This window comes from Neophocaena asiaeorientalis, unplaced genomic scaffold, assembly GCF_003031525.2.
Source record: "Neophocaena asiaeorientalis asiaeorientalis breed wild unplaced genomic scaffold, Neophocaena_asiaeorientalis_V1.1 scaffold45, whole genome shotgun sequence".
In the NCBI taxonomy this organism is placed as follows: domain Eukaryota; kingdom Metazoa; phylum Chordata; class Mammalia; order Artiodactyla; family Phocoenidae; genus Neophocaena; species Neophocaena asiaeorientalis.
The window spans coordinates 11,675,131-11,703,103 of record NW_020174642.1 but is presented as its reverse complement, the minus strand read 5'-3'; the positions used below and the strand labels follow the sequence as shown (position 1 = coordinate 11,703,103).

Here is a 27,973-nt window from a genome sequence, read left to right as displayed (position 1 = left end):
TAAGTTTCACATTATTATATTTTCCCACAATTTTAAAAAAGGAAATATTGGTTCCAAAAAACGTTTTCACAACAAAGCACTGAAGAAAACTTCCAGCTGACTCCTCTCTGACTCCAGGGCCCTTTCTGGAGAGAAGTCCCAGGCACGTCAGCCCTGCTCACGTGGCTGCAGCCTGTGAACGGGGAAAGGGGAACGGAGCTGGGGCCACCGCAGGGCTGGGGGACTTCCCCTCTGTCCTCCTGTGTCTGAAAGCTGCCCACTCAGGGGTCCTGCAGTTTGGGCCCCAGCGCCCAGCAGCCTCCCAGCACGTCCCCAGTATTCCGAGACCATGGCCCGATGCCCAGATCTGAGGGCGGCAGGCCCTGTGTCCGGAACACGCACAGCCAGCCGCCCACGGCTCAGAGCCCTGGGGTTTCTCTCCACTTCCCTCCAGGGGCAACTGCCTCATCCACCCCGAGTCCTGCAGCCCGTGCTCTCCATCCCTCGCTCATCCAAAGATGGAGGGGCCCGTGGGGCCGGGCAGGTGGCCGTCACGGGGCCAGGGCCTGGCTTGCGGCTGCAGTCACCCCCGGGCACCTGGGGGCGGTGCAGGGGTCTGCAGGGCGGGCGCTCCGCTCAGCATCACGGCCCCCTAGCCTCCAGCCAGGCCTCCCACAGGGCTGCTCTCCTGAAAGGGCGGGGGCCCTTCTGAGGACGAGGAGAAGGGGTTCCGTGAAGCAGCCCGCCGAGGGTTCCCCACCACTCCACCCGCCTACCCCTGTAGCCTCACCACCGCGGGCCTCATCCCCTCTCTGGAGGGACGTCCTCTCCCCTCTGGAGGTGACCGACAGCTCGCCACTCCCGGGGTGGAGGTGGACTGAGCACAGTCAGGCTGTGGCTGAGCTGGTGCTGGCTGGCGATGAGGGGTCGGGGCTCAGAGGGGCACCCAGACGCATGGGGACCCAGGGCTGAGGGGTGTGGGGGAGAGAGGTGTTGGAAGAGGCTGACACAGCACTGGACCCAGGAACTGGGGGTCCCCTCCCCAGGCTCGTGGGGACGCCACTCTGAGCCAGGTGGACCCTACTGTGGGGAGGGCAGGGGTCCCGACAGGGGGCGGCCCCAAGCCTGGTGCTTCCTAGTGAGTCACTGCACAGCTTTGAGGACAGGCTGTCCTCGGTCACAAGGATGGCCTTGGTGTGATCCCCAGGGTCCGAAACCCTTCAGAACGGGAGGCATTTCCTGTGCCCCTGCCTCAGGTCACTGCGGGCAAGTGGAGAGATGGAAGCAGCGGCCACCCTATGCTGGCACCGGGCGCCTGAGGCCACTGGCTCTGAACCCTGGGGTCGGGGGACAGCAGGGGTTTGGTGCAGCCTCTCGGCACAGAGCATCCCATCCCTCCCATCCCTCCGTGGTGGTGACTTCGGCCGATGCAGACATTCGGAATCCACATTTGAAGTTCCCTGGTGGATGCACCGAGGGTCAGGGTCAGGGTCAGGTCAGGGAGGGAGTGGCCCTCAGGTCACTCCTCTCAGGAGCCAGGCTCCCTGCGGGGTCTGGTCCTGGAGGGTTGAGGGCACCTGGTCAGGCAGCAATGAAGGCCTTTGTTTCGCAACAGATGACAGCCTGCGGTCCAAGTTCAACAGCTGCGGCGGACAGGAAGTCTTGTGCTGACGTCACTGAGAGGAACCTTCTGGTAGGGGAGTGGATCACTCCCTGGGCGACTGCACACACGAGGCTGAGGCCCCGGGCTGGACGAGAGTCCATCCGCCCGTCCCCGCACTCGGCAACGATCCCACTGCAAACCCCGACTGATGGCGACAGGCCCCCACGTGGCGGCCCCGCCCCTGCCTCAGGCCTTGCCTGTCCTAGGACCTGGTGGACCCTGTGGACTCCGGGAGACGGAGCCGACCGGGGAGCTGCCCGCGGGCACCCAGCTCCCTCCCTGACCTGCGCCTCTGGCTTCAGGGTCAGGCCCCGACCTTCCTGTGACCTGGCTGTGTTCTGCTGAGTCACGTCCCTTTGGCTGGTTCTAGAATGTGTCAGGACCCCCCCGCCCCCCCTTGAATGCAGGCAGCTCCTGCGGGGACACACACCTCCAGGTGCAGGTGGGCACCCGCCATCCTCAGCGTCACGACTGGGGCTGCCGCGCACGGGGTTCCCAGCCTGGCTGTACACAGGGGGCCCCGGGGAGCTTTGAACACCCTGCTGCCCAGCCCAGGCCCCGGCCAATCCAAGCAGGGCCGTGAGGGCGGGTCCCCCAGGGCACTCTGGGAAGCTCCCAGTTGTGTCAGAGGTTCTGTAACAAATGGTTTCCTTCCTGGCCACTCGTGGCCCAGAGCCCACCAGCACGGAGACACCGGAACCAGTGGGAAACCCAGTCTCGGCCACCCAGTCACTGAGTCAGTCTGCTTTTCAGGAAGATTCCAGGGACTCTGTGCTCACAGCATCTGGGATCCGCTGCTTAGTGAAGAAGTGGCCACGTCTCATCTGAGTGGGCCTGGGGGTTTGGGTCTCCATTCAGTGTCCTATCGGTTCCCTAGAGGTGCTGTAACCAATCACCACACCCTTGGTGGCTTCAGGCAACAGAAATTCATCCCCTCACATTCAGGAGGCCGGAAGTCCAAAACCAAGGTGTCTGCAGGGTTGGTTCCCTCTGGAGACTCAGGGAGAAGCTGCTCCAGCCCCTCCTCCGGCTCCCAGTGGCCCCAGGCGTCCTTGGCTTGTGGCCACATCACTCCCGTCCAGCCTCTGTCGTTAACAACCTCCTCCTCTCTCCATGCACTTCTTATAGGGACACCTGTCACTGGGTTCAGGGCTGACCCCAGTATTCAGGACCATCTCATCACAAGGTCCTTAATTTAATCACCTTTGCAAAGACCCTACTTCCAAAATGGGGTCCAGGTGGATGTATCTTTTGGAGGGGGGCCACAATTCAACCCTCTACAGGATCTGGGATGAACGTACTCCTTCCACAGAAGAGCAGCCGCATCTGGACTGTGCCCAGCTGTGGGGCAGACATGTCTGCTGGCCCAGCACCTTCGGAGGACTGAGGGTCGGAGAGCACCCCCCAGCGAGCCCACAGCTGAGGGGTGGGGGGGCCAGCCGTTCGGGATGCCAACACTTTTAGTTCAGTTCCCAGGACAGAGTTCCCTGGGGCAGGTCTCCATGAACACGACTGGAGCAAGATATGGGCAAAGAAGAGGGTCGGCGGGGCCCACGACCCTGCGAGGCGCATCCCTGGGAAGCACGCGTAGGGCCTGAGACGTTCTCCAATAAAGACGCCTGTTCAGCTCCGTTTAACCTGCGTTTTCCTGCACAGGAAGGGCCACCTGCCAGGATGCGTGCTGGACACCACACCCACGCCCCCAAAGGGGGTGCGCTGTGGACCTGGCCGTCCCGGGCTGGCCCAGCATCCCGGGGCTTCCCCTCACTGCGTGCCCTCCAGCCAGGCTATCCCTCGTCCTCACCCCAACCCTGGGGCTCCAGGAAGTCCTCGGATGTGACATGGGAACCAAACCAACTCACAGTGCCAGCTGCTGGGCTCGGGACAGACGCCTGGAAGAGGACTTGGGGTCGGGGGCCAGTTGTGATTTATGACCCAGAGGGAGAAAGCCTTCCGACGCTTGTTAACATGGGAAGGAAGCCACTCAGGACCACGGCTCAGCCCGAGTACCGTGGAGACAGAGGGGGTTCGCTGCTCAGAGACCCCCGAGTGGACAGGACACCTTGGGGGATGGCGGGGGAGGGGAGATGCGCCACCTACAGAGGGCGGGGTTCTCCACAGATGCCAAACAGACCCTGCAGGATTCCTGCTACGACTGGACTGGGCAGGGACGGACTCGGAAGCGCAAGGTGGGTGGGGGGGGTCCCAGTGGGGGGCACAGAGGAGCCTGGCTGGTTTGTCCAGCTCCAGGCTGTTGGTCACAGTGTGAAGAGGAAGGAACACATCTGTCCCTGGACAGAGGCTGAGGCTGGATGGGGGTGGGCACGAGGCAAGGGCACCCAGGAGAGGAGAGCGGGTGGGGCTGGGAGACACAGCAAAGGGGGATGGGTGGTGGGGATGCACCACGATTGGCCGAAGCTTCCAGGAGAAAGGCTCACGGGAGGTGGGGACCCTGAGGGCCGGGGCCTGGGGCGGCCACCTGGGGCCCCCAGGTCACGGAGCCCCGAGCCTGCTCTGGCCTGCCTGAAGCTGGGGGTGATGGTGGGCCACGACAAACGCGGTGACGGGGCTGGAGGCCCGGGAGGCGGGACCTGGCCCGGGTCCCGAGCGCCCCCGCCTGCCCTCTGCTCCTGCCTGCAAGTGTCGCCTTCACTTACTGGCCCACCACCCACCCACACGTGCAGACAACGTCGAGTTGGCGTGTTCATAACCTGGCTCCTCTTAGACCAGTACAAAGAAAGGGGCCCCACCTGAGAGGCAGCGACCCCTGTGCGCCACCCACCCAGGCCGTGGGACTGGAGAGGAAACGTGCCACGGGGACTCCCGGTGCAAGCCACTGGCCATGGCCACGACACAGCGGCCTGGCGCGGGGGTTCCCAGGAGAAGGGCACCTCTGTAGAAGCCCGACGGAAGGCCTGGGGGGCTTCCTGCCCAGTCTGAGGATGCCCAGCCCCCCAGGATCCCAGGACCCTGGCAGGCCCGGTCCTGGCCCATCACGTTGGAAACGTCCTCCGACGAGCAGCCCTCACGTGGGAACCTCTCCACCCTGCAGCTTGCCTGTGAAACGTTCATACCCACGATCCCGCAATCCCGGTTCCGAGAAAATACCCTGAGGAAAAAGCCTTAGAGGCCAAACGTCCTTCCCAACATTATTTTAATCAGGAAAATTCTAAACCACCCCAATGTCAGTTATAATAATGGGGCGGGGGAGGGAGTTTTATGTCAACGCCCCTTGAAAAAGCACCACGGGGCCGTCCAAAAGTCCCCACGTCCCGGCAGGAATGTCAGAAAGGCCACGAGAGCACAGGGCTTGTCAACCAGGCTGCGTCGTGCACTCAAGTCTACGCGCACGAAAGACCCTGAACACGGCGAGGCTGCTTCGGGCACCCCCGACGGTAACAACATGGCTGAACCAGACGGTGTGGGCAGCTCAGCTGTCGGGAGAGCCCCTGGACGGCCCTCCCTCGGCTTCCCATGCTGGTGTCGTGACTGGGCTCTTCCCTATCGCGACCAGGTTAATTAAGGGCCTGTCCACAGTGAGGACCGCCTCCGTGTCCATCTGGGCAAAGGGCGGCACAGCCACCACCTCCGGACAGGCACCCACCTCGGCAAGGGGCAGTGCCCCCCACCGCCCGCCCTCACAGCTCGAAGACCCCCTTCACCCGGCTCAGCCTCCCGGGAGGCCCAAGGGGGACAACAGCTGCCCACTGTGACCGTGAGGCATCGGGCAAGCCCCTCATCGGGACCGTGCTGTGAGCCCTGGCGTCCTGAGAATTGGCCAGCAAGGGGTCGCCGAGTCCAGGCTGGAGGCTCCACGGGGTCCTCGTGTTTGCTTTGGTTTCCTGTTGTCTGGCTTGGCTGTGACCGCTGGGGAAGAGGGCGAACGCCCCCTCCGACGTGCCCAGAAACCCTGTTTAATCTGGGTGCCCCAAGGCGTAGCTGACACATAAAATGAACAACAGACGGGCATCAGCCTGCTGGAGGGGCTGGGGAGCTGGGCCGGGGAGGCCTTGCCTTCTGTCCTCCTTCAGGAGCCTGGATGAGCACCCCCCCGCCCCCCAGGCACAGCACGGGACCTGAGATGCTGCAGCCGTGACCCTAAGCTCTAAGGTGACTCACTTGATAAGGGACTGACCTGGGGACTTCCCTGGCGGTCTAGCGGCTAGGATTCCACGCTCCCAACGCAGGGAGCCTGGGTTTGAGCCCTGGTCAGGGAATTAGATGCCGCAGGCTGCAACCAAGGATCCTACACGTGGCAGCGAAGATCCCACGAGCTGCAACTAAGAGCAGGCACAGCTAAATAAAAAAATAAAAAATAAAAAGGGGCTGACCGTCCGGAGCCATCTAGCACCTCCATAACGGCTGGTGCCTGGATGGAAATCCCCCTTCAAAATCCCCAACGGGCTCCCGAGACCAACTTCCTCCTCCAGACCAAGCCGGGCCATGACGCTGGCTGTCAGCCGCCACAGCTCCAGACTGAGTGCTGGCCCCGCCCTGCAGGAGGGGCCAGCGGGTGAGAGGACCAGGTAGGTCCCACCCAGGGACAGCACGGACCCAGGGCTGCTGGAGGGGTGGCGCTCTCCCAGACACCCTCCCGGCTCCTCCATCCTTTCGTGCCCCCAGACACCCACCCACCTGGGCTCCCGTCTGGGCGGAGGCATCTGGGAACCCGTGTCCCTGATGGACGGGGCTGGGGTAAGGAAGCCCTGCCCACCTTGTCAGCTGGGGCTCGAGGCCCCTCCAGGGCCCGGGGGGCCAGTTATGACCTCAGACCTGCCATGATGGCCTCCCCATCTGTCTGCCCACCTGTGCGCCCCTCCTCCAGAAATCCCTCGGCCGCCATGTCTCAGGTGGCTTCTGGAGGTGGCCTAGGGCAGCCAGTGGGAGCCCCGGCTGAGAAGAGGAAACCCCTGTGGGCACCGCGGGGTCATGTCCCAGCCCTGGGGTGGGGGGGCGGCCACGAGAGAGTGGGCTCTGGGGACAAAACGGGCATCAGGCAGAATGCGCTCCGGAGGCCGAGGCCCCACCGGTCGGGCAGAGCTGGGACCCGACACCCAGGCAGCCTCTTTCTTAATTTCTTCTCTGAGAACCTGCTCAGGAGGGTGTTCCAGGATCCAAAACCCACGTCCACCCGGAGTGGACGAGTCCTCCAGGCGGGCGGGCAGGCAGGCAGGCGGCTGCCGGGTGGCGTCTGGGGGCCCGGAACTGACTCTGAGGGCCGCACGGCACTGGGACTGTCCTTGTCACCACTGAACCGTACGCTTCTAAACAGCTAAAGTGGTAACAATTATAAACAACAACAATCCCTGTAAAGGGATTCTCCCCACGAAAGCCCGGGGGCCGGGGAGCTGGAGCCTTTGTGCCCTGCATCCTGGGCTGTGCCAGGGCCGGCTTCAGGCAGGAGCCCCACGAGCCTGTCAGGAGGGTCCCAAATGGCAGCCTCATTCAGAGACCCATCCAGAACGAGCTCTGCTGTTAGAGGGGCACTGCCTGACCCGAGGTGCTCAACGGCCGCACCTTCAGCCCTGGATTGACTTCTTAAAAAAGACGGTCTGGCGGCTTCCCTGGTGGCACAGTGGTTAAGAATCCGCCTGCCAATGCAGGGGACCAGGGTTCAATCCCTGGTCTGGGAAGATCCCACATGCCGCAGAGCAACTAAGCCCATGTGTGACGACTACTAAGACCGCGCTCTAGAGCCCGCGCTCCACAACTAATGAACCCACGTACCGTAACTGCTGAAGCCCGCGCACCTAGAGACCGTGATCCGCAACAAGAGAAGCCACCGCAATGAGAAGCCCGTGCACCGCAATGAAGAGTAGCCCCCGCTCACCGCAACTAGAGAAAGCCCGCGCGCAGCAACAAAGACCCAACGCAGCCAAAAATAAATAAATAAACAAGCAAATAAAGACGGTCTTATGGGCTGACGTGTGTACCCTAAATCCACCTGTTGGAGCCTGGCCCCCAGCACCTCAGAATGTGACCGCTTTTGGAGATTACGCCTTTAAAGAGGTGACTAAGTTACAATGACGTCACTGGGGTGGGTGCAATTCCACCTGACTGGTGTCCTTATGCAAAGGGAAGGTCGGGACACAGACGTACAGAGGGATGACCGCATGGGGACACAGGGAGGGAACGGCCACAGCATGCCCAGGAGGGAGGCCACAGAGGGGCCCTGTTGACGACCTGATCTCAGACCTCCAGCCTCAACTGTGAGCGTGAACTTCTGTTGTGTAAGCCGCCCCATCCGTGATGTCTGTTACGACGGCCAGAGATGAGCGGCTTCCAAACTTCCCCTTTGATTCCTCTAAGGTACTGGTGTCGTCCCCAAGCCAGGGATGGGCCCCTTGGGCTGAGAGCCCAGTGTCCCTGTAGGACCCCAGGTCACACGCACAGAGCCCACAGTGGACGCGGAGCCTTCCGGCGAGAAGTCTCACAGAACTTCCTGTTCGGGGCCGGATCCGAGCACCAAGAGACACTTGGTGTATTTTAGTACTTCTGCTATCTGACCTCAGCCCAAACCAGGAAGTGCAGGGAAGCATGAAAATGAGACAGAAAATATTAAAGAGAACGTTTTTTAAAAGAAGCCACAGGTTATGATATTTGAATTCCATAAATTCTTCCCAAGTCCCCCACTGTGTCCCTGGGCCTCAGCCCCCAGCGGGAACACCCTTCTGGAGCCAGAAGTAAGGCTGCACATTGCGGGAGGGGCAGGCAGCAGAGACACGAGATCCAAGCGGCTGGAGTGCAGACCAGAAAGGCCAGGGCGGACCGCTGTCCCCGTGTGGGAAACGATGGGCAGGGATCAGTGCCGGAGCTCCAAACCGGGTACCTCGAGGCCCCATGGCCCACAGTCTGGAGGCAGGAGGCTGGGCCCGCGCCTTCAAGGGCCCCTGGGGGCTGGGCCAGGGCCCATCACGGAGGAGTACATCACCGATTCTCACCTTTAAAAGCAGCCTCCACCCCTTGGGGGGTCAGGACGCTTGTGGTTTCAGCACAGCCAGCCCCCCGAGTCCCCCTCCCCTCCAGGCAGAGAGGTGGGGACCAGCCTAGCCAGGGTCCCCAGGAGCCGCGAAAGCCCTTCTGAGCAGGGGAGAGGCGGGGGTGGGGCTCTGGACTGCTGCTGTCACAGCAACAGGGAAAGCTGGGTCCTGAGGTCAGAAGTGACACCCCTCCCCGACCCTGCTCCCCACACAGGGTTCGGCTGCACTTGGCCACCAGGACCAGGCGCTCGAATGACTGAATGGTGATCGTTTTTCTTGTGGCTGTAGTGGTTTCCTAAGAAGGTAACTCATGCTGCGAGATAAAAAGTAACTACCGTTTCTGCAACGCCTACAGGCTGGCATCTCCCTGACTTTGCCCTAGACGCTGACATATGAGCACACATTCGTGCCCACGCATAACACGTGCGCGCACACACCTACGTGCATACATGTGCCAACACCCACACACACCTACACATATGTGCCCCACACGGACATACGCACCCATACACACGTGCATACATGTGCACATACACACACTCCAACACGTACACCCCCACACCCCCACACCTACACACACACAGACCAAGTCCTCTCAAGCCCCCGTGAGCAGGCAGTGTCACCTCCATCTCTCCGCGGCCTCAGCAGTCACGCGACCTGCCTGAGGTCACGCGGGAGGACGCATCAGGGTCCAGGCTTTGCCCAGCGGCGCCCTGGGCGCCGGGGCGATGCTGCTGGTGGCCACGGGGCTCGTGCGCTCACGGCGCCGGTCTTCCTCCGGCGGCACCAGCGGATCACTGAGCGCCCGACGTCCTCCACCACTCAAGCTTGTGCCAAACGTCTACCTGGGAAACCCGTCTCCCTCCTGGATATCCAAACATCTGACCTCAGTCCCCAGAGGACTCGCACGGGGCCGCCGGACCTGACTGCAGAGCCTGTGGCCACCTGCATGGGCATCCGGGGAGCTGGGCCTGCCTCCCTGGGGACACCTGTTCTAGAAACACCTGGCGCCCACCCCTGGCAGCTCCTGTCCACACGTGGATGAGCCCCGAGCACACACACCACCTCAGGTATTTCTTCCTTCTAGAGTGAAACCACTCTACTTGTCTCTTGGATGGACAGTGGCTTTGCATTTTCACCACATCTGTGACCCTCCGAAGTCCCTCACTACTCCCTTCACTGGGGACTCGCCCAGCAACCTGGCTGCAGGGCCCTCTGCCCCGTGAGGCCCCACCTCCTGACCCTCAGGGCCCCGCCTGGAGGGCACGCATACGGTACAGCCGGCGGCAGGGGCAGCCTCTGGTGAGTAGGGCCAACCACGCAGGCAGGATAGGCCCGAGCCCCACCTGGGCAGGCGTGATGCTCACCAAAGTCACAGACGATCTGTCCCTTTGTGGACCACAGAGGTGCGCGGCCTCTGTTGCACCCCAGCCGCAGACGGGCCATGCCCCAGCCTTCCCTTTGACCGCCCATCCGATGTACAGGTGTCTGGGGACCTGCTGACATTTGGCACAGACCATTCCAGATCCCACCCCTGCCGCCTCGTCAGGTTGGGGAAGGCGCCTGTGGGGCAGCTGTGGGAGCCATGGGGTATTCAAGCCACTCGCTCACGCCGCAGACCCTGGCTCAGCGCATTCCTGACCCAGGCCCTGTGCCGGGGGCTCAGACTCCGTGTGAGCAACAGCCCCGTCTGTGGGGAGACGGGCCAGGGGACAGACCCCACGTCAGGGGAGCTGAGCGTGGGCAGCCTGCTGGACGGGCCTCTAGCCCAGCCTACGGGATGTGGGTACCAGTTATCTCCTGCTGTGTGACAAACCGCCACAGAAACCTAGTGGCTTAAGACAACCATCCTTTCACCGATCATGGTTCTGCAAGCGGGCAATGCGGGCTGGTCTCCCCCAGGGCCGCTCACGCCTACAGTCACTGTCCGAGCAGCTGCCAGACTTGCAGTGACAAAGGCGTGCAGTGCAGACACCGCAGCCCACCATCGAGCGCGGAACCACAGGCGTCATGCCCCTCACCTCCGAGGCCCGGCTCTGGGCCCGGGCGGGGCTAAAGGACTGGGCACACACGGTACCCGCCTGCCACCCGCCCCTCACCAAGGCAGCCGTGGCAGCTCTCCAAAGCCAGCGTGCCCCTCCCCCAGCACCCACCCCCTCCTTTCTCACAGGAGTGTTTCCAGGTCTGTCAGGAACAGACAGAGCGGGACTTCCCTGGTGGCACTGCGCTCCCAATGCAGGGGGCCCGGGTTCAATCCCTGGTCAGGGAACTAGATCCCACATGCACGCTGCAACTAAGAGTTCGTGTGCCACAACTAAAGAGCCCGCGTGCCGCAACTAAGGAGCCTGCCTGCCGCAACTAAGACCCGGTGCAACCAAATAAATGAGTAAATAAATACATATTTAAAAAAACACAACAGAACAGACAGAGCTTCCAACACTGCACCCCGCCTCCTGCAAAGGTACCCAGCATGCAGCAACGCTGGCCCAAGGCCAGGGCCAATTCCAGAACCGTCCGCCTGACTTGGGTGCGGGGCCCAGGGGCTAAATCTCACCCCTGTCGCAGCACAGGTTAAAGGTGACATCATGCCAAGAACCCAGAACGAGGCACATCACAGTCAAAGTGCAGAAAAGCAAGATAAAGGAAAAATCCCGGAAGCAGCCAGAGAACAGAGCACCTCACCTACCTGCAGAGGAGCAAAGACAAGAATTACATGTGATGGCTCCTCAGAGACCACAGAAGCAAGGACAGAGTCGAGTGAAACACTGGGAGAAAAACCCACCTAGAACCCTACACCCTGCGGAACTGAAATTTTATTTTCCTTTTTCTCGGCAGAGCTAACAGATGGCAGTTCGTTCAAAAGAATAACAGCAACAATGTGACCAGTGATTGCGGCTCACGGACAAGCGAAGTGGAGGGCAGCCCTGGACCAAGGGCGGGGGCGGGAGTGGGGATGCTCCACCCAGGAGACGGCACAGGGCTATCTGAAAGTAGACGCGGAAGAGGTGTAAACCTGCTGCAAACTCTACAGCAGTTACCGAAACAAGTAAAAAAGAAGTAAAACTGATATATGCTGTGGAAAGAGGGAAACTGGAATCATGTAGAACGCTCAGTGAGAACCATACAAGGCGGAAGAAGAGCAGAAGACTAAACAGGAACAAAGACCAAAGGCCGTGAGCAGGACACAGCAACAAGTGTGGTAGATACAATGGCCAAAATACAGCCATTACAACACAGAGACGGTCAGACCCAACTACATGTAGCCTACAAAAACCCCACTTTAAATATAAAGACACATATAGATTAAAATGAATGGATGGAGAAAGATTTGCCATGTGAATACTAACCCAAAGAAAGCAGGATTAGCTGTATTAATTTCAGACAGAGCAGACTTCAAAGCAAGGAGGGCGATCGGGGACAGTGAGGGGTGCTACACGACGATAAAGCGTCAGCTCTCCAAGAGGACTCAACGACCCTGAACAGGTATGCACCTTCCAACAGAGCATCAGACAACATAAGGCAAAAAGTGATAAAACTGCAAGGAGAAATAGACAGTTGAAGACTTTGACACCCCTGTCTCAGAAATGGTCATATCCAGCAGGCAGAGGACCAGTAAGGGCACAGTTGAGCTAACCACCGCCATCAATCATCAGGATATAACTGTCGTTTATAGACTACTTCAATCAACAACAGCAGGACACACATTCTTCTCAAGCTCACATGGAACATTCACAAAGGCAGACCACATTCTGGGCCGAAAGACACATCTCAACAAATTTAAAAGAATAAAAATCATACTCTTAGACCACAGTGAAATTAAACCGCAAAGACAGCTGGAAAAGCCCTAAATACTTGGAAATTAAACAACGCACTTCTAAATAATACATGGATCAAAGAAGAAATCTCAAGAGAAACTTAAAAATATTTTGAACTAAGTGAAAATGAGAATACAACTTAAAATTTGTGGGCTGTAGCTAAAGCAGTGCTCAGAGGGAAATTTATAGCATTGAATACATATATTAGAAAAGAAGAAAGATCTAAAATTAATCATCTAAGCTTCTACCTTAGGAAACTAAAAAAAGAAAAGCAAATTATAAATCCAAAGCAAGCAGAAGAAAAGAAATAATAAAAATCAGAGCAGAAATCAGTGAAATTGAAAACAGTTAAGTTAATAAACAAATGAGACCAAAAGCTGGTTCTTCTTTGGAAAAATGAGTAATATTGATAAGCCTCTAGCCAAGCTAACTAAAAAGAAAACAAAAAAGATGCAAATTACTAATATGAGAAATGAAAGAGGAAACATCACTACAGATCCCATAAACACTAAAAAGATAATAAAGGAATACTATGAACAATCTATACTCACAAATTAACCTTGATAAAATTGACCAGTTCCCTGAAAGACACACCCGCCAAAACTACGTAAAAAGAAACAGACAATCTGAATAGACCTTTATCTATTAAAGGAATTGAATCAATTACTAAATAATCTTCCAAAACAGAAAGTACCAATCCCAGATAGGTTCAGTGGTGAATTCTACCAAACATTTAGAGAAAAAATTATACCAATTCTCTACAATCTCTTCCAGAAGACAGAAGCAGAAGGAATACTTGCTAACTCCTTCTATGAGGCCCAGTGTCACTCTAATATCAAAACCAGACAAAGAGGGCTTCCCCGGTGGCGCAGTGGTTGAGAGTCCGCCTGCCGGTGCAGGAGACACGGGTTCGTGCCCCCATCCAGGAAGATCCCACATGCCGCGGAGCGGCTGGGCCCGTCAGCCATGGCCGCTGAGCCTGCGCGTCCGGAGCCTGTGCTCCGCAACGGGAGAGGCCACAACAGTGAGAGGCCAGCATACCACAAAAAAAAGAAAAAGAAAAAGAAATAAAAGTTATTCAGATGGAGAAGGAAGACATAAAAGTGTCTTTATTCACAGATGACAAGAATCAACAAAAAGCCTCCTGGGAACAAAGAAGCAATTACAGCAAGGCTGCAGGACACAAGGTCAATGCACAACACAATACGGAAGGAGAACAACTTGACTTCAAGACTTACTACAAAGCTACAGTAATCAAGACAGTGTAGGATGGGTAACAGAACAGAGAACTAGATCAATGCAACAGAAGAGAGGCCAGAAATAGACCCACGTAAACAGACCCACATAAATCCACTGATCTTTGACAAAACAGCAAAGGCAATGCAATGGAGCAAAGATAACGAAAGGTGTTGGAACAACTGGATGCCACATGCGAAGCAATGAATCTGGACAGAGACTTTACGCTCCTCACAGAAATTAACCCAAAATGGATCACAGGCATAAACATAAAATGCAAAACCATAAAACTTCTAGAACATTAGAGAAACCCTAGGTGAGCCTGGATATGGTGATGCCTTTTTAGATGTAACACCAAAGGCATGATCCATGAAAGAAAGAACTGATAAGCTGGACTTCATTAAAACTGAACATTTCCGGGAATTCCCTGGCGGTCCAGTGGTTAGGACTCTGCGTTTTCACTGCCGAGGGCCCAGGTTCAATTCCTGGTCGGGGAACTAAGATCCCGCATGCCACACGGTGCGGCCAAAAGAAAAAAAAACCTCAAACACTTCTGCTCTACAAAGACACAGTCAAGAGAATGAGAAGACAAGCCACGGGCTGAGAAAAACAATTGCAGAAGAGATATCTGAGAAAAGGCTGTTACCCAAAACATACAAACAATTCTCAAAACGTAACAAAAAGAAAATGAACAGATTTTCAAACAGATCAAAAGATCTGGAAAGACACTTCATCAAAGAAGATATACAGATGGCAAACAAGTATATGAAAAGATGCTCCATGTCATAACATCATTAGGAGAGGGAAAACCAAATAAGGTACCACTCAGCACCTATTAGTGTGGCCAAAATCCCACACCTGACAACACCCAGTGCTGGGGAGGACATGAAGTCCTCGTTCATTGCTGGTGGGAATGCAAAATGGTGCAGCCACTGGGGAAGACTGACTGGTGGTCTCTTGCAAACTAAACACACTCTCACCATGCAATTCAGCAGCTGTGCTCCTGGGTATTCATCCAAAGGAGCTAAAAACGTACGTCCACACAAAAACCTGCACACGTGTGTTTACATCAGCTTTTTTCATAATTGCCAAAACTTGGAAGCAACCAAGACGTTACTCAGTAGGCACATGGATAAACTGTGGTCCATTCAGACAAGGGTGTGTCATTACACCATTAGAAAGAAATGAGCTATCGAGTCAAGAAAAGCCACGCAGGAAACTTAAATTATAGACTAAGTGAAAGAAGCCAATCTGAAAGGCTTCATACTGTATGATTCCAACCACGTGACATCCCAGAAAAGGCACAACTATGAAGACAGTAAAAAGATCAGTGGCTGCCAGGGGTGGGAAGACGGGAGGGATGCACAGGTGGGGCACAGATTTCTAGAGCAAACTAGTCTGCACGATACTACAGTGGTGGGTCAGCGTCATCACACGTTTGTCTAAACCCGTGGGACGCACACCACCAAGAGTGAGCCCCACGTAACCTGTGGACTCAGGGTGATGACGACGCATCCGTGCAGGCTCATGGACTGTAACAGACGCACCATTTGGTGGGGATGCTGACAACGGGGGAGGCTGTGTGCGGGGCGGGGTGGGGGAAGGTATGGGAACTCTCTGTACTTTCCAGTCAACTCTTCTGTGAACCTAAGACTGCTCTAAAGAGTAAAGTTTATATAAAACAAACAAAAAAACGTGTTATCAAGGAAGTCTTGCAGGAATAGGAAGCTGTGGAAGGGCAGGGGTCGTCCAGCTCTGGTGGACGGCCTGGAGCTGAGGTGAGGGCGGCACGGGGCCTCCGAGTAAACCCCACGCTGGTCAGCGAGCCTCACACGCGTGCACACGTGAGCGTGCGCACACAGGCCACAGACCGTGAGCTGTGGCAAGCCCTCTGCAGAGGGGCCCTGGCACAGGGAGCTGAGGGCCGAGGGGGCTGGCGATACAGACGGGGTGCCAGGTTTTCCAGGTGGAAGGGCCTGCAGGGGCAGTGAAGAGGTGCCCACGAAGGGGCCCAAACAGACAGGGGAAAGGGCAGGGACGGTGGGGTCCCGGAGGGCCACAGGCAGATGACCAGCCCTGTCCCCGCGGTGCCCGTGGTGCCCACAGGAGGAGGCCACCCAGCCAGGCCTGGTCAACCCTGGGAGTCTGCACCAGACCCAAGGATGGCTCTGCAGCGCCCCCGGCAGCCTGGTCCCCGCCAAGGAGCCTCCAGGCACCCCCACGCCCCGGCTGCCCTTGAGCTCCCCAGGCCCGTCCCCGTCGGGCCTGCTGCTCACCCTGCCTCTGGTCCTTGCTGAGACGGTGCCTGCCCCTTCCCTGACCACCCTCCTGCCCGGCGGGTCCCCCGATACCCTCAGGCCCCTGGCTCACCTGCTCGCGGACCCGCCAGCCCCCAGCCCGGGCCCCGGGAGTGCAGGGTCGTGTCCCCGTCCCCGACCCCCGACCCCCAGCCCTGCGACGCTGCTGGCAAGGAGCAGGCGCTCAATCCCCGTCAAGCGAATTCGTGCCTGGACTCCCTCTGGCTCTGGGCTGCTGGGGCCCCTCTCGGGCTTTGGAACGTTTCAGACATTTCCAGAGCCAGGTTCTCTGCCGGCCCTTCTGCCTGACCCAGGCCCCCCCTTCGCGGACCCCCGCCCAGGACTGGCGCCAGGGTTAAGCGGGCAGATGCAATGCCGACAGGACAGCGTGTTGGCTGTCACCGGACTTCACCCCGTGGTGGCCATGCTGGACCGGGCGACCAGGCATTTCGTGTGGAAAAGTCCAGGGTGGACAACAGGGAACTGTGAGGTGACACGGAGTGACCACACAAACATTCTCCGGGGACTTCCTTGTGAGTCTGCCCTTCCCTCTCCAGCCGCCTGCCCTCTGGCCGGCTCCCAGCAGGTGGCAGCAGAGGAGGTGGAATCCAGGCAGCCTGCTCCCTGGGGGTCTCCACCCCTCGGGCACTGATGCCCCACTGCCCCTGAGACCGCCCCCGCCCCGCGCCTGTGAGATAAACTCAGGCAAGCAGGGCTCCAGGTGGCCACTGGAGCCCACCCACTCTGCTCTGTGGGCACATCCCCTGGCATTTCCAGAAGCGATGAATCAAATGCAGAGCAGAATGACTCATCAACACCAATTCTAGACGAACCGCTGATCTAAACACAAGAGGCGAAACAACCGCTAACACGAGGATAACACAGGAAAATGCCCTCATTCCTGCGGGAAGGAGTTTTCTTCCACAGAAAGACAGAAAAACACAAACGGTAAAGGGTGATCAACAGGCCAACATTAAATCAGCAGGATCTGCTCATCAAGACCACTCGGCACGAAAAGACAAAGCGGGAGAAAACACGTGCGATCCATTGAACTGACAAAGGACCTATAACCAGAGCACAAAGTAGCTCCAATCACCAAACGCGGACAGACAACCGATAGCGAACGGCCCGAAACTCCAACAGACGCTTTGCCAAAGAGGGTCCCCAAAGGGCCAGGAAATAAACAGAGAGGAGATGGGGCCTCAGCGGACATGAGGGAGAGGCCTGAGAAAACCACGGGAACACCTTCCACAGCCACCGAGGTGGCAGGAATGAAAAAAGAAGGTCCAACAGACCCCAGGGCCAGACGCCCGCATCCTGGGCGAGGCACACAGGAGCTGAACACACCATGCCACACCCAGAGCCCAGGGGCCACACCCTCGGCACGCTCCCCAGGGGCCACGCTCACGGGACACGGACGGCCAGCGGAGAACCCTCCAGAAACGTCTCTGTAAAAGAAACGTGTGCCAGGACACACACCATCGCCTGGGCATCCCCCTGGTGCAGAGCGGACCTGGGCAGGTGATGCTGTGGTCTTTGGATCCAGGCGGCAGGTCATTCCATGAAAACTCACCGAGGTGCACACCTGTGATTTTGCATTCTTCTACGTGCACGTGCATGTACACACACACACACACACACACATCTGTACAAAATGTTTCAGGGAACAAATTTCTTAGGATGAGCTGTTAACCTCACCTCTGATGGGCCCTGCAAGGCTCTCTTGAGCAAGGACGATGCTGGCCAGTGTGGCTGGTGCCTGCAGGTGTGCCTCAGGGGCTTGTGTCCCGTGGGACCCAGCGTCGTGGGAGGAGGACAGGCCACCAGAGAACAGAGTTGCCGTGCAGGGAAGACTGCCTGACGTGAGATACCAAGGGAGCTAAGCGGATCAGGTGGGCGTGGTCTCAGGCTCTACAGCTCCTTCCACAGGCCCGGCCCTCCCCGAGCTCCCTCAGACCCTGGAAAACTGCTAGAGGCGTGTCCGTCGGTGGGGCAGGGTGAGGGGCGGCGTGGGCGACCTGTGACTGCACTCCATCCCCAGGCCACCAGGACACAGCTCACCGTGGACTGGACCCAACTAAACAGCCCGCTGCGTCGGCCCCTGAAGCTTTCTCAGGACCAGATGACGTGGCGGCACCGAGCACCCGGGGCGCCATCCTGGGTCACGGAGGACAGGCCAGCGGGGCTGCGCGGTGACGGGAGAAGCCCCCCGTGAACCGTCCCAGGACAGAAGCCACACGCCCACAGGCACCAGCCAGCCTGCCGGCTCACACTTCATCGCTCCTCCCGCACGGCCCACGCCCCCCTCCCGGGGCCTGGGCCCACCTGCAGGTCCACACTGAGCACCTGCACCCTCCCTTCCTGAAACAAGAAGACCTGAGCCTAAGGTACGGAGCCTCGTGTGTGGCCCTCACCTGCTGGGCTCAGGGGGCCTGGAACAGAACTGCCCATGTCTGTTTCGGAAAGAAGTTTCCTCTCCCCAAAGGGCCTGCCTGCTCTAGAAAGCCGCTGACTGTTCTAATTAACACGTGCTCGCTCCGGGTTAGAGAAGCTTTAATTGTCGATGAGATGGTATTCTGGTTTCCTGATTATTAGATTTACAAACTTAAAGATTGTTTCCTTCCAAATACTAAGTGAGGTGCTCTGACGCGAGCCCGGCCTAGGACTGCCGTCCTCTCTCGCCCTTCTGCTGGCGCAGAAAGGCAGACTTGATCTCAAGCTTGAAGCTGCACACGAGGCCAGGTGCCAGCGCCCCTCAGACGGTGGGCCCTGCCGTCCCGGCCTCACTCCTTGAGAGGGAGTCTACCCCTGACCCCGAGCGTATCGCGAGCGCGCTCCTTACAAAGAAAACGCGTGCAGGTTTAAGCGAAGAAATCAATTCCTGCCCGGTTGCAAGCTGACAGGCGAGCAGCCCCGCACCGAGGGCCTCATTTGCTGGCGAGTTCCAGCACCTTGCTCACCATGGCCCCGAGCCCGTCGTGAATGTGGTGGAAGGCCGTGTCACACATGAAGGCTGGGGTTGTGACCACCTTGTTCTTCTGGTCCACGTGAACCTCGTGCACACGGGTTACGGAAGGACACCGCAAAGCTGGAGCAGACGGCACGTGTCAAGCACCGCCCACCCCCTCCCAGACGCGCATCCCACCCCCACCCCCACGTCACCGGGAAGGGGCTTTCTGCACCCCCTGCGCTACTCTAACTGAAGACCCTGGAACCTGACCCCACGGGCTGCTTCCTAACACACGTCCCAGCAGTGGGCCTCACGGGACCCATGGCTGCAGACGTGGGCCGGACGCCCGAGCGCCAGCGGGACCCCGGGGCCACCCTGAAGGCAGCGCAGCACCGCCATCCTTCACGTCAAGAGACTGAGTTAGAGGCTTGTCCGAACGCCCGCTGTGAGCACGGGGCAACCGGACCCGGGCTCCAGCCTCAGCACAGAGGCGCCTCACCTCCTCCCCGAGACCTGCTTCCTGGGCCAACGCCATGCCCCAGGTCCGGGGCTGGCCGCTCTGTGCTGGAAGGGGAGGGACATTCACACCTGAAACTGCCTGCAAGTAGAGACACACCGAGGAGCGCGCCCCGGCCGGGACAGACGCCCGGAGTCTCCTGCGCCTCCTGGGGCCCCGCACTCTTCTGCTGCTGACTGCGGCCCCCATGGAGACCCTCGGGTCCAGGCGCAGAGCTGGTAGGCGGGTAGCCTGTGGCCTGAGGCTCTCTACACCCGCAGCGCACCCTGGTGACCTCAGGACACAGAGGACCCGCTTGCAGGAGAAATGGGGGCGACAAGGCTGCCGGGGGTGGCCCTCCGTCTGCGCCACCCAGGGGACTGCCACCAGATAAGGACAAGCAGCCCTCGCGTCTTCCACCCCGGCTTTTGGCCCGGCACCGGGTACTCACTCTCCCTCCGCCACAGGCAGTGCCCTACCCACCCGCCGCGAGCCACGGCCGTCTCCTCACCCAACCCACCGAACCCCCGGCCTGGGGTGTGCAGAGCTCAGCCAGCGTCACTGCGGGGACTTGGGAACGTGACCACTGCACGGCGGAGGGGTCACAGCCTCGGGTGCTACGCTCCTCCACGCACATGCCCTGGTCGCCCTGGCTGTGCAGCACCCCAGGGTGGCCCCGAGGGGCCAGAGAGCGGTTTCCCACGTCGCCCCCGCTGCTGGAAGGATATGGTCACTCCCGTCACACAGTGCTTGGCACCCAGGGCTTTGATGACCTGCGCGGTCCCGGCGTGCGGCCACCTGCCGCCTTCCTCCTGCTCGTGGCCCACGGTGACCTCGACACTCCTGAGCACTTTGGCCGCGAGGACGGGAGCGATGCAGCACAGGCTGAAAGGCGAGGAGAGGAGGATCAGCTCAGGAATGTGAACGTGGCCGCCAGGCCGGGGGCCCAGCAAGTCATGCTTAGAGAAGGCGGTCAGCCTCAGAAAGGGGCACAGACACCAATGCCGCGGGGACGGAAGACCCAGTGCCAGAGCCTGTGCCAGCTCCGCGGGCTGGAGCCTGCCCCTGCCCCTGCCCCTGGGCTGCCCGTGGCAGTTGTGACTGGTGGAGCACGGGGCAGCCTCCAGGCACCCGGCGTCAGGCTGGAGAGTGGCGGAGGGCAGCCAGCTGAGCCCCGGCTGCCAGATACGCACCAGGCACCTGACACGGTGCCCAGGGTGCAAAGGCCCACCCGGAGAGAAGGCCACAGATGGCGGCGCTGTCTTCAGCCCGAGCTTTAGGGTGGTTTATCGTACAGCAACAGAGCAGCCCAGCTGTACTGACCGGCTGAGACCCATCCCCTTCTCTGGAGGGGACGCGGGCCAAGCAGCAGCCTCGCCTGACCTGCCGGTGCGGATCCAGGGGCCCGGTCCTGGCAGTGTGCCAAACCCTCCCCAGATCCCCGGGAGCAGGCTGCCCTGGAGGCGTCCAAGCCCTGCAGGTCCACGCCGGATGCCTGCCCTCGGGGCTCCTCCAAGGTCCTGCTCTTCACCGGGGGCCCCAACCGGCAGCTCCTGGGCCCCTGGATCAGCCAACACGGAGGCCCCCAGCAGCCAGGGCGTCACCAGGGCCCTGCCCCCCGCGAGAACACGCGTGCTGCCTGCCACTGCTGCTCCAGCCGGGCCGGTCCTCCTCCCCTGGGGTCCACACCCCTCTGGGCTGCGCCCGCCACCCCGTCTGCTCAACTGGTCCTCTGAGCTGACCGCAACCCAACGTGCTGAGAACACACCTACACGCTCGTTCAGTGCCGAGACAATTGCCACAACTCCTGGTCAGGGACCACGAGACAAACCCCCTCAGCCCCGAGCCGGTGAGCGCCATCGCAACGGCCATCTCGGGAATCTGTCACGTCAGCAGGTCCCCAGGCACCTGACTCTGCGGGCGACGCCCGAGACGAAGGCTGGGCTGCCTGCCCGTCCTTGGCCGGGGGCTCCCGCACTGCACCGAGGTAGCAGAGCCGGCTGGACCCCTCGCTCTGTCCGTGCTTCTGACGAGCAGGTCAAGGAGTGACGGGCAGCCCGGAAGGGGGGCGTGAGGTGCCCCGACCCAGAAAGGGCGTTCTGCACGCGGCCAGACAGCGCTGCTGCTTTTAGAGACAGACGCGTAGCCTGCCGCACGAGGGGCTGAACGGAGCTGCCCACGGTGACACGGCAGCCGGTACAGGACCGTGTCACCGTCCCGCACCCTCCACCCCAGGGTGACCCGGGTTCTTCTCCAGCTCAGCTGAGAGGCGCCTGTTCACTCAAGTGTACAGGGTGCCTGCCGTGACGTGGCCAATCTGCTGGGCTTCTGTCCCGTTTGTCGTGCTGACCTTTTAGAGAAAGGGAGCTGGGTCCCCCCCTGGGCGCTCGCCCCCACACACCGGTGCTGCCCCAGCGGGGCCCCCAGGAGGTGATCGGCTGGGCGCTGCGAGGGCAGGCATGCCCCTGGGCTACGGCCGCTGGTGGGGGTGCCCGCGACGCTGAGCGGGCAGGGCCTCCAGTGAGTGGCTGCAGGTCTGGGAAGGACGCTGCCCCTGGTGGACTGTCCTCTGCAGCCTCTGTGCCCCGTTCAGACCCACTGCTCTAACACCCTCGTGCCTCTCCAGTTTCCAGTGGGAGGCAGCGAGCAGCCATGTGATGGAAAGCCTGGCGGATCTTGTTCTTGGTGCATCTGTGCACCACTGTGCCCCTGGGAGGACTTCCCCAGCCAGGGATGACTCCAAAGCGTGCGACCCACACGCTCCAGCACCGGCGTCGTGCGCCGACGCCCGTGGTAAAGCAGCACCGAGGAGCCCTCCCCCAGGACGCTCGTGGGAAGGGCAGCCTAACAAGCAGGTCTGACGACGGGGTCGCCATCACTCGTCTGCAAGCACCTCCTGGTGTGGGTTACGACTGGCCTCTCCCCTCTGCCAGGCCGAGGACCCCGGGCCGGGCTGTGAGCAGTGGCTGGGCCCATGAATGTGGGCCCAGTGTGTGGCCACCGCAGGATCCGGTCCCCAAGGAAGGGCAGCTGAGAGCGACAGGGGTTGGGCATGGTGCTCACGGCAGCCGTGGCATGAGGAAGGACGGGGGCCAGCTAGCCGAGGGGCTGCTCCAAGCCAGGACGGGAAGGCGGAGGCCAGGCATGGGGAGAGGACTGGCAAAGGCTGGGGGCCACGGAAGGACTTGGGAACCTTCTAGACCCTGAGAGGATCATCCCCTCCCCTCCTAAGTCATCAGGAGAAATTAACGTAACCACACGACCACAGAATTTTCAGAGCAGGAAGGCACCTGTGAGATCACACGAAACCCCCTCAGTTATAACGAGGAAAGGGGCTGAGGGTCTCCAAGACCACAGAGCTCCAGGCACCAGCTCCTGGCTGTGAGCCACGGCCTTGGCCACCGCCCTCCCTCCACCACTGCTGGGCCCGCTGGGCCACACGTACCCGATGGGCTTCCCGGCCTGGTGGAACTCCTTCAGGACGCGTTCCACGTCTTTATTCACCTTGCAGTCGCCCCCGTCTACGGCGAATGTGCTCCTGCCACGAGAAGAGGCTTCCTTAGACCGCAGGGCTCAACACCTGCCTGCCTGGGGAGCCCCCAGCCCCACTCCCCACCCCCCGGGATCCTGCGTGCTCCGCGAACTTCTCAGCAACTGCACAAAGTGACACGTGTGTGCAAGTACGTGTGCACGGCCTTTCATGTAATTACACGTACACGTGTGTATTTTTTTCTGTTTTTTGAAACATAAAGCAGCGTGGGAGGTTAAAGGCAGGAAGGCCAGCAGAGGTGAAGGGGAAGCTGACACGCAGGCACTCGGGCCGTGAGCTCGGCCCACCCAGGAACGGCAGGACGTACCACTGGCCCAAAACCCGTGACAGATCCTGCACTTCACTAACAAGGAAAAGAAACCCAAATCAAACATGACGCCGTCTTTTTCACCACAGCAAGACCGCTGGGGTGTCTGGAATGGCCTCCCTCCCGGTCGGCGGGCTCACACCAGTCCCGTCTCTTTGGAAGGCAAACTCAGACCCATCAAATCTCAAAGCCACGCCTCTCTGCCAGGAGCCCCATCCCGGGCTTCCTCCGCCTCGTTCACGTGGTTGATGCCTCTGCCCCGGGCACCCCGCGCGTCGCGCGCACGACGGGACGACCTGTGGGTGTGAGGGATGCCGGCTACCCTGAAGTGGTTTCTCAGGGTGCGTAAGCGTCTCAAAACAGGTCAGGTTATATACTTTAAATACACGTACATCAGTCGTACCTCCAAAAGGTATAAGACAAAAGAGAGAACGGGAAGTCTGGGAGTCCCGTCAGCACTGGGTCGCCTACACAACGGGATCTGTGTGTGCGGCTGCCAGACGTTTAAGGGACTAGCCTCAGCGTTAAGTGAAAGACACCAAGTGCAGGACGAGAGGCTACCATCTGGTTGGATTTTTAACGCAGACATATACGTGAATCTCTCGGAAAATAAAAGGCTAGCAGCATCGCCAGAGGTGATCCTGCAGTCCCGAGCAGGAAGAACTGGGTCTCCACAGTGAATGTGTCACACAGCCCTCGCCTGCTGCCCCCCGTGCACCGCACAGACCGCTGACGAGCTGGCCTCTCCTCTGGAAAGGTCAGAAAGACTGGGACCAGTGGCCAGAAATCACAGCTTCCCCCAGGGGTCTGGGAGGTCACAGACATGGATGCTGACCCAAGGCCCTGCTTCCTTGTACACCGAGACGCACCACCACTAAGTCACCCGAGGCAGGCTGTCAGCCACGCCAGGGACATAACCCCAACAAACCCTCAAGCTACCCTCACGCCAGGCGAGGTCTAAGGGCTGAGGGAAGGCACAGGGTCTGTGAATCCAGCTCATCTTTCAGAGAAAGAAACCCGGTCCCGTAAGAAGGACAAGGCCAGCCGACACAGATTGTGATCCGCCATCTCCTGCCAGGGGGCTCAGGAGGATGGCGATGCAGGGAAAGCACTCCCGGGCTGGCTCTGGGAGAGAGGGTAGACACGAGGCGGGGCAGGGGTCCAGGAGGGAGGAAGGACTGTGGGAAAACCGGTGGGAACGTGGAGAAAAGAGGTGCTCTGGTGACGGCCGCAAGCAGAAAGGAGCCTCAAGATGTCAGGACGCAGAAGGACCGAGCGCAGAGGTGGACCTCCGGGAACGTAACCGCCTCTGCCCCCGCTCCTGGGTGCACGGCGCCCGGACAAACAGAGCGCCAGCTGGGAGGCCCTCGCGCTGCTGCGGGAACCTCAATGACCAAGCGGTCAACTGACCAAAACGCACGTAGTCCAGGCTGTGATGCGTGCTGCCCCGTGTTTAAAGCCCCAAGGCCGCGGGGCGCAGCTGCTGGGTGCTTTCCTGCAGCCCTCAAGCCCCCTCCGTCATGGGAGCAGCAGCCCCACACCACGTCGGAAGGGATGTGCTGGGCCAGCAAGGCCAGCGCAAGAGAATTTCCATGAAACGCGGAGAAGAAAGAACGGAACAAGAGAACAAAAAGAGAACCTGAAACCCAAAGTACATCACAGCTGCGGTGTGATGGCCTCCTAGGCTTGAGGTCCAGTTACCGTGGCAACAACCCAAACAGCAAAAAAAAGATCTCTCTTCCTCTGGTCAGGACCATCCTCCAAACGGCCCAACCAGAAAGGCACTTTTCCCCACTGCAAGGTCCACAGGAGAGCAGGTGTCTGTGGGGAACACGTACACGGACAGGTTCTGATGTGACGAGACCCCTAGCACCACACCTGGATGGCCAGGTCCCAGGAGCCTCCTCCCACCGGGGTTCCCTGTCATGGGCCAGCTGTGTCGTCACTGGGCCAGAGCCCTCAAGAGCTGTTCCCATCACCACCGCATCCCATCTAACAGTCCAGGGAAAAAGCAGGAGAGCCCCGAGCCGAAACACGTACAGGTTTTTGGCGGCTCCGAAGCCCCCGGGGAAGACGACCGCGTCGTGGTTAGCAGCGCTGAGTTTGGCCAGGTCGGTGATCTTGCCACGGGCGATCCTTGCGGACTCAGTCAGAACATTCCTGGGGAAGAGCAGAGAGAGGCCCCCAGCAGGTTCAGTGTGTGGGCAGACGGGAGAACGGGGCAGGAAGGAGCCTCCACGAGACAAGAGGACCTGTCCTCCCGGCTCGCAGGCGGTGCGAGTCGCTCCCCAGAAAAGGCGCCACAGCGACAGTGACCACAGCGGGTCTGTGCTCGAAACGTCCTCTGGAGCCCTTTCAGATGGGCGCTTCCGAACCACCACGCCCAGTCACCTGGACTCTTGTGTCAGGCAGGGCCACCAGGGAGCATTTGGCGCTGGGAACGGACGGTGATGGAACCGCGGGGGCAGCGTTAGGAAGCAACTCTGAGGGACGAGTGAGGCAGCCCCGGACCGGCCGCAGAGGGAGCTCCTCCCAGCCCTGGCTGCGCGGCCCAGGGTCCGGGTCCTGACTGGGCCGCAGCCCCAGGAGACGGCACCGCGGCTCCTTCCCACCGCCGCGTCTCTCACTGTCTGCACCCGCTGGAGGGCACTTGGGAACCACAGCCCCCAGGGGCCATCGCCCTGTAGTCTGGGCCAGGCCGGAGCGGGGAGGTGGGTCTCAGCGGATGCGAGGCCAGGGCCGCACTCCCCTCAGGAACAGAAGTACCGGTGGGAGCTGCTCACAGATATGTGGGTCCAAACGGGTGGATGAGGTTTGAGACCAAATGAACGCACGGGCCTTCGGTAAGAATGAAGGCGCGAGGAGTTCACTCAGGGGGAAACTTCCTCCACTGCTCCAACAGTGCTGGACGGCGAGAGACGTCCTGGGGTCCAGCACAGCGTCAGGACCACTGCTGTCAAGTCCCCTTAAACGTGGACTCGGCTCCCAGCTAAGACGAAGCAACCGCGCGCAGGTTCTTGGGGAGTTTCAACCCGTGCACGTTCAAGGGCGACGAGGAGGGGCCCGTACCTGGTTTCGCCCTCAGAAGGCTGCCCCTTGGTGTGGTCAATCACGTGCATCTGAGGGATGTCAGGAGCGAAGATCTGGACCTCGGCCCCCGCACGGCTCAGGTGAACCAGCATCCTGCACAGGAGGGAATCAGACCAGACTCTGACATGTGCCTGGCCCAGCTTTACCTGCCACCGGGTGTTTAAAAACAGAGTTTTAGGTGACTGACAGGTATACACTTCTCACATAGGTTAACAACCTCCTTGCTTTACAAAAAGTCACGATTGGCTTGCTAACGACCCAAATGCCCTCTATTTGAGTTCGCTGTCACTGAACTGGCCTGTGGAGACCAGCTAGCCGCCCCCAAGCTCCCTTTACAAACCAGGCCGTAGGGACGGGTGACCTGGCAACTGTCACAGCCTGGATGTCTGCATTCCCAGGCTCCTTCTGGGTGTTCTTCCTCCCATGGGCCAATCCACAATGGCCTCGAGGGGTTGAGGAGGGCTTTTAGTCTCCAAAGTAAGTTCAGCTCCTGGTCTCCCCAACCTTCCCCTCATGGGGGTGGGAGACACCCAGGCGACCCTGGGGGCTGCTACTGATGCCAGCATCTACCAAGGGTTGCTCTGCGGCAGTTCCGAGTCCAAACACTGGCACGAAATCTGTCCTTGGCAGTGCTGTCACTACCCACTTCCAGAGAGAGAAGAGACACGAGACCCCCGGACTGGGGTTCAGCTCCTCGGAACCTCGCGGGCACTCGACCTACAACTCCTCGCTCTGCCCGGGAGGTTTCACGCTGCTGGCTATTCCTCGCCGCCTCCTCTCTCCTGCCCCACCCCGCTCAGTCCCCATCAGGAAACTCCTGGCCCTCTCCACCCACCAGCCCAGCACGCTCTAAAGTTCACTCTCTGTCCGGCCACCGCCAGCACCCGCTGGCCACGCCCCGCGGCCACCCCCAGCCACCAGCCTCAGGCTCCTCCGGGGACCAGCGAGGCCCCGCAATTGGGAGGGGTGTGTTCCCCAACCACTACCTAACTCTCCCCTTCAACTAACTGAACCTGACAGCCCCTACACGGTCCTGCTCACGGGAACTTTTTAAATAAATCGATCAAAGGACAAACTACTCGGCAACAGCTGACAGACTACCCCAATGACATCGGTCTACAGCGAGGTCACTGCACAGCCCTTAAAAATCATGCTGTAAAGACGGAAAAGAGCTCTCTGATTTCCAACTCGCAGGACCGTTTGATCCCAATGTTTACAACACGTGGGTGTGGAAAAACAGCAGAGTAGATGTTAATTGGTTACCACTGTGTGACAGCATCACAGGTGATACTAAAAAGCTCTTTTTGTGCATCCCTGTACGTTACGCGCATTGAGTTTAAACGTTGTCCTTCGCGCCTCCCTGAGTCTGGTCCAGCAGTCCTCTCTGCCTTCCTAACCAGCAGGACGGCTTCTCCGAACGGTTCAGGAAAAGGGGGACCGACCCTCCCGAGGGCGAGCCGCCCAGGGGCTTACGATGAGGCCTCGTGGAGCTCTGTCCCGTCGTAGACCCCGCATCCGGACAGCACCTGCAGGGATGGAGGGCCGGTCTCTGGGGTCACGCGGTCCACCGGGCGGGCCGACCGCCTCCCGCAGAGGGAGGGCCGAGGGGG

At 59.7% G+C, this 27,973-nt stretch overlaps 1 protein-coding gene across 1 annotated transcript; it reads right to left on the bottom strand.

The window, feature by feature from the left end:
- GATD3 (glutamine amidotransferase class 1 domain containing 3) lies at positions 1-27,948 on the bottom strand. The gene is made up of 7 exons (XM_024758197.1): positions 27,837-27,948; positions 26,343-26,456; positions 25,314-25,433; positions 22,862-22,954; positions 20,145-20,301; positions 18,931-19,026; positions 1-172 (listed from the first exon to the last, which is right to left on the bottom strand). The coding sequence occupies exons 2-7, from the start codon at positions 26,453-26,455 to the stop codon at positions 158-160; spliced, it is 594 nt and encodes a 197-aa protein (XP_024613965.1). The 5' UTR covers position 26,456; positions 27,837-27,948; the 3' UTR covers positions 1-157.
- Between the last annotated feature and the right edge of the window lie 25 nt (positions 27,949-27,973).

Coding starts and splice junctions, on each gene's coding strand:
- GATD3 (XM_024758197.1), bottom strand. CDS start 26,455: ATGCTGGTTCACCTGAGCCGTGCGGGGGCCGAGGTCCAGATCTTCGCT. Junction 20,302..22,861: donor CAGGCCGGGAAGCCCATCGG/GTACGTGTGGCC, acceptor CTCGCCTTTCAG/CCTGTGCTGCATCGCTCCCG. Junction 19,027..20,144: donor ACTGTGTGACGGGAGTGACC/ATATCCTTCCAG, acceptor ACCCGTGTGCAC/GAGGTTCACGTGGACCAGAA.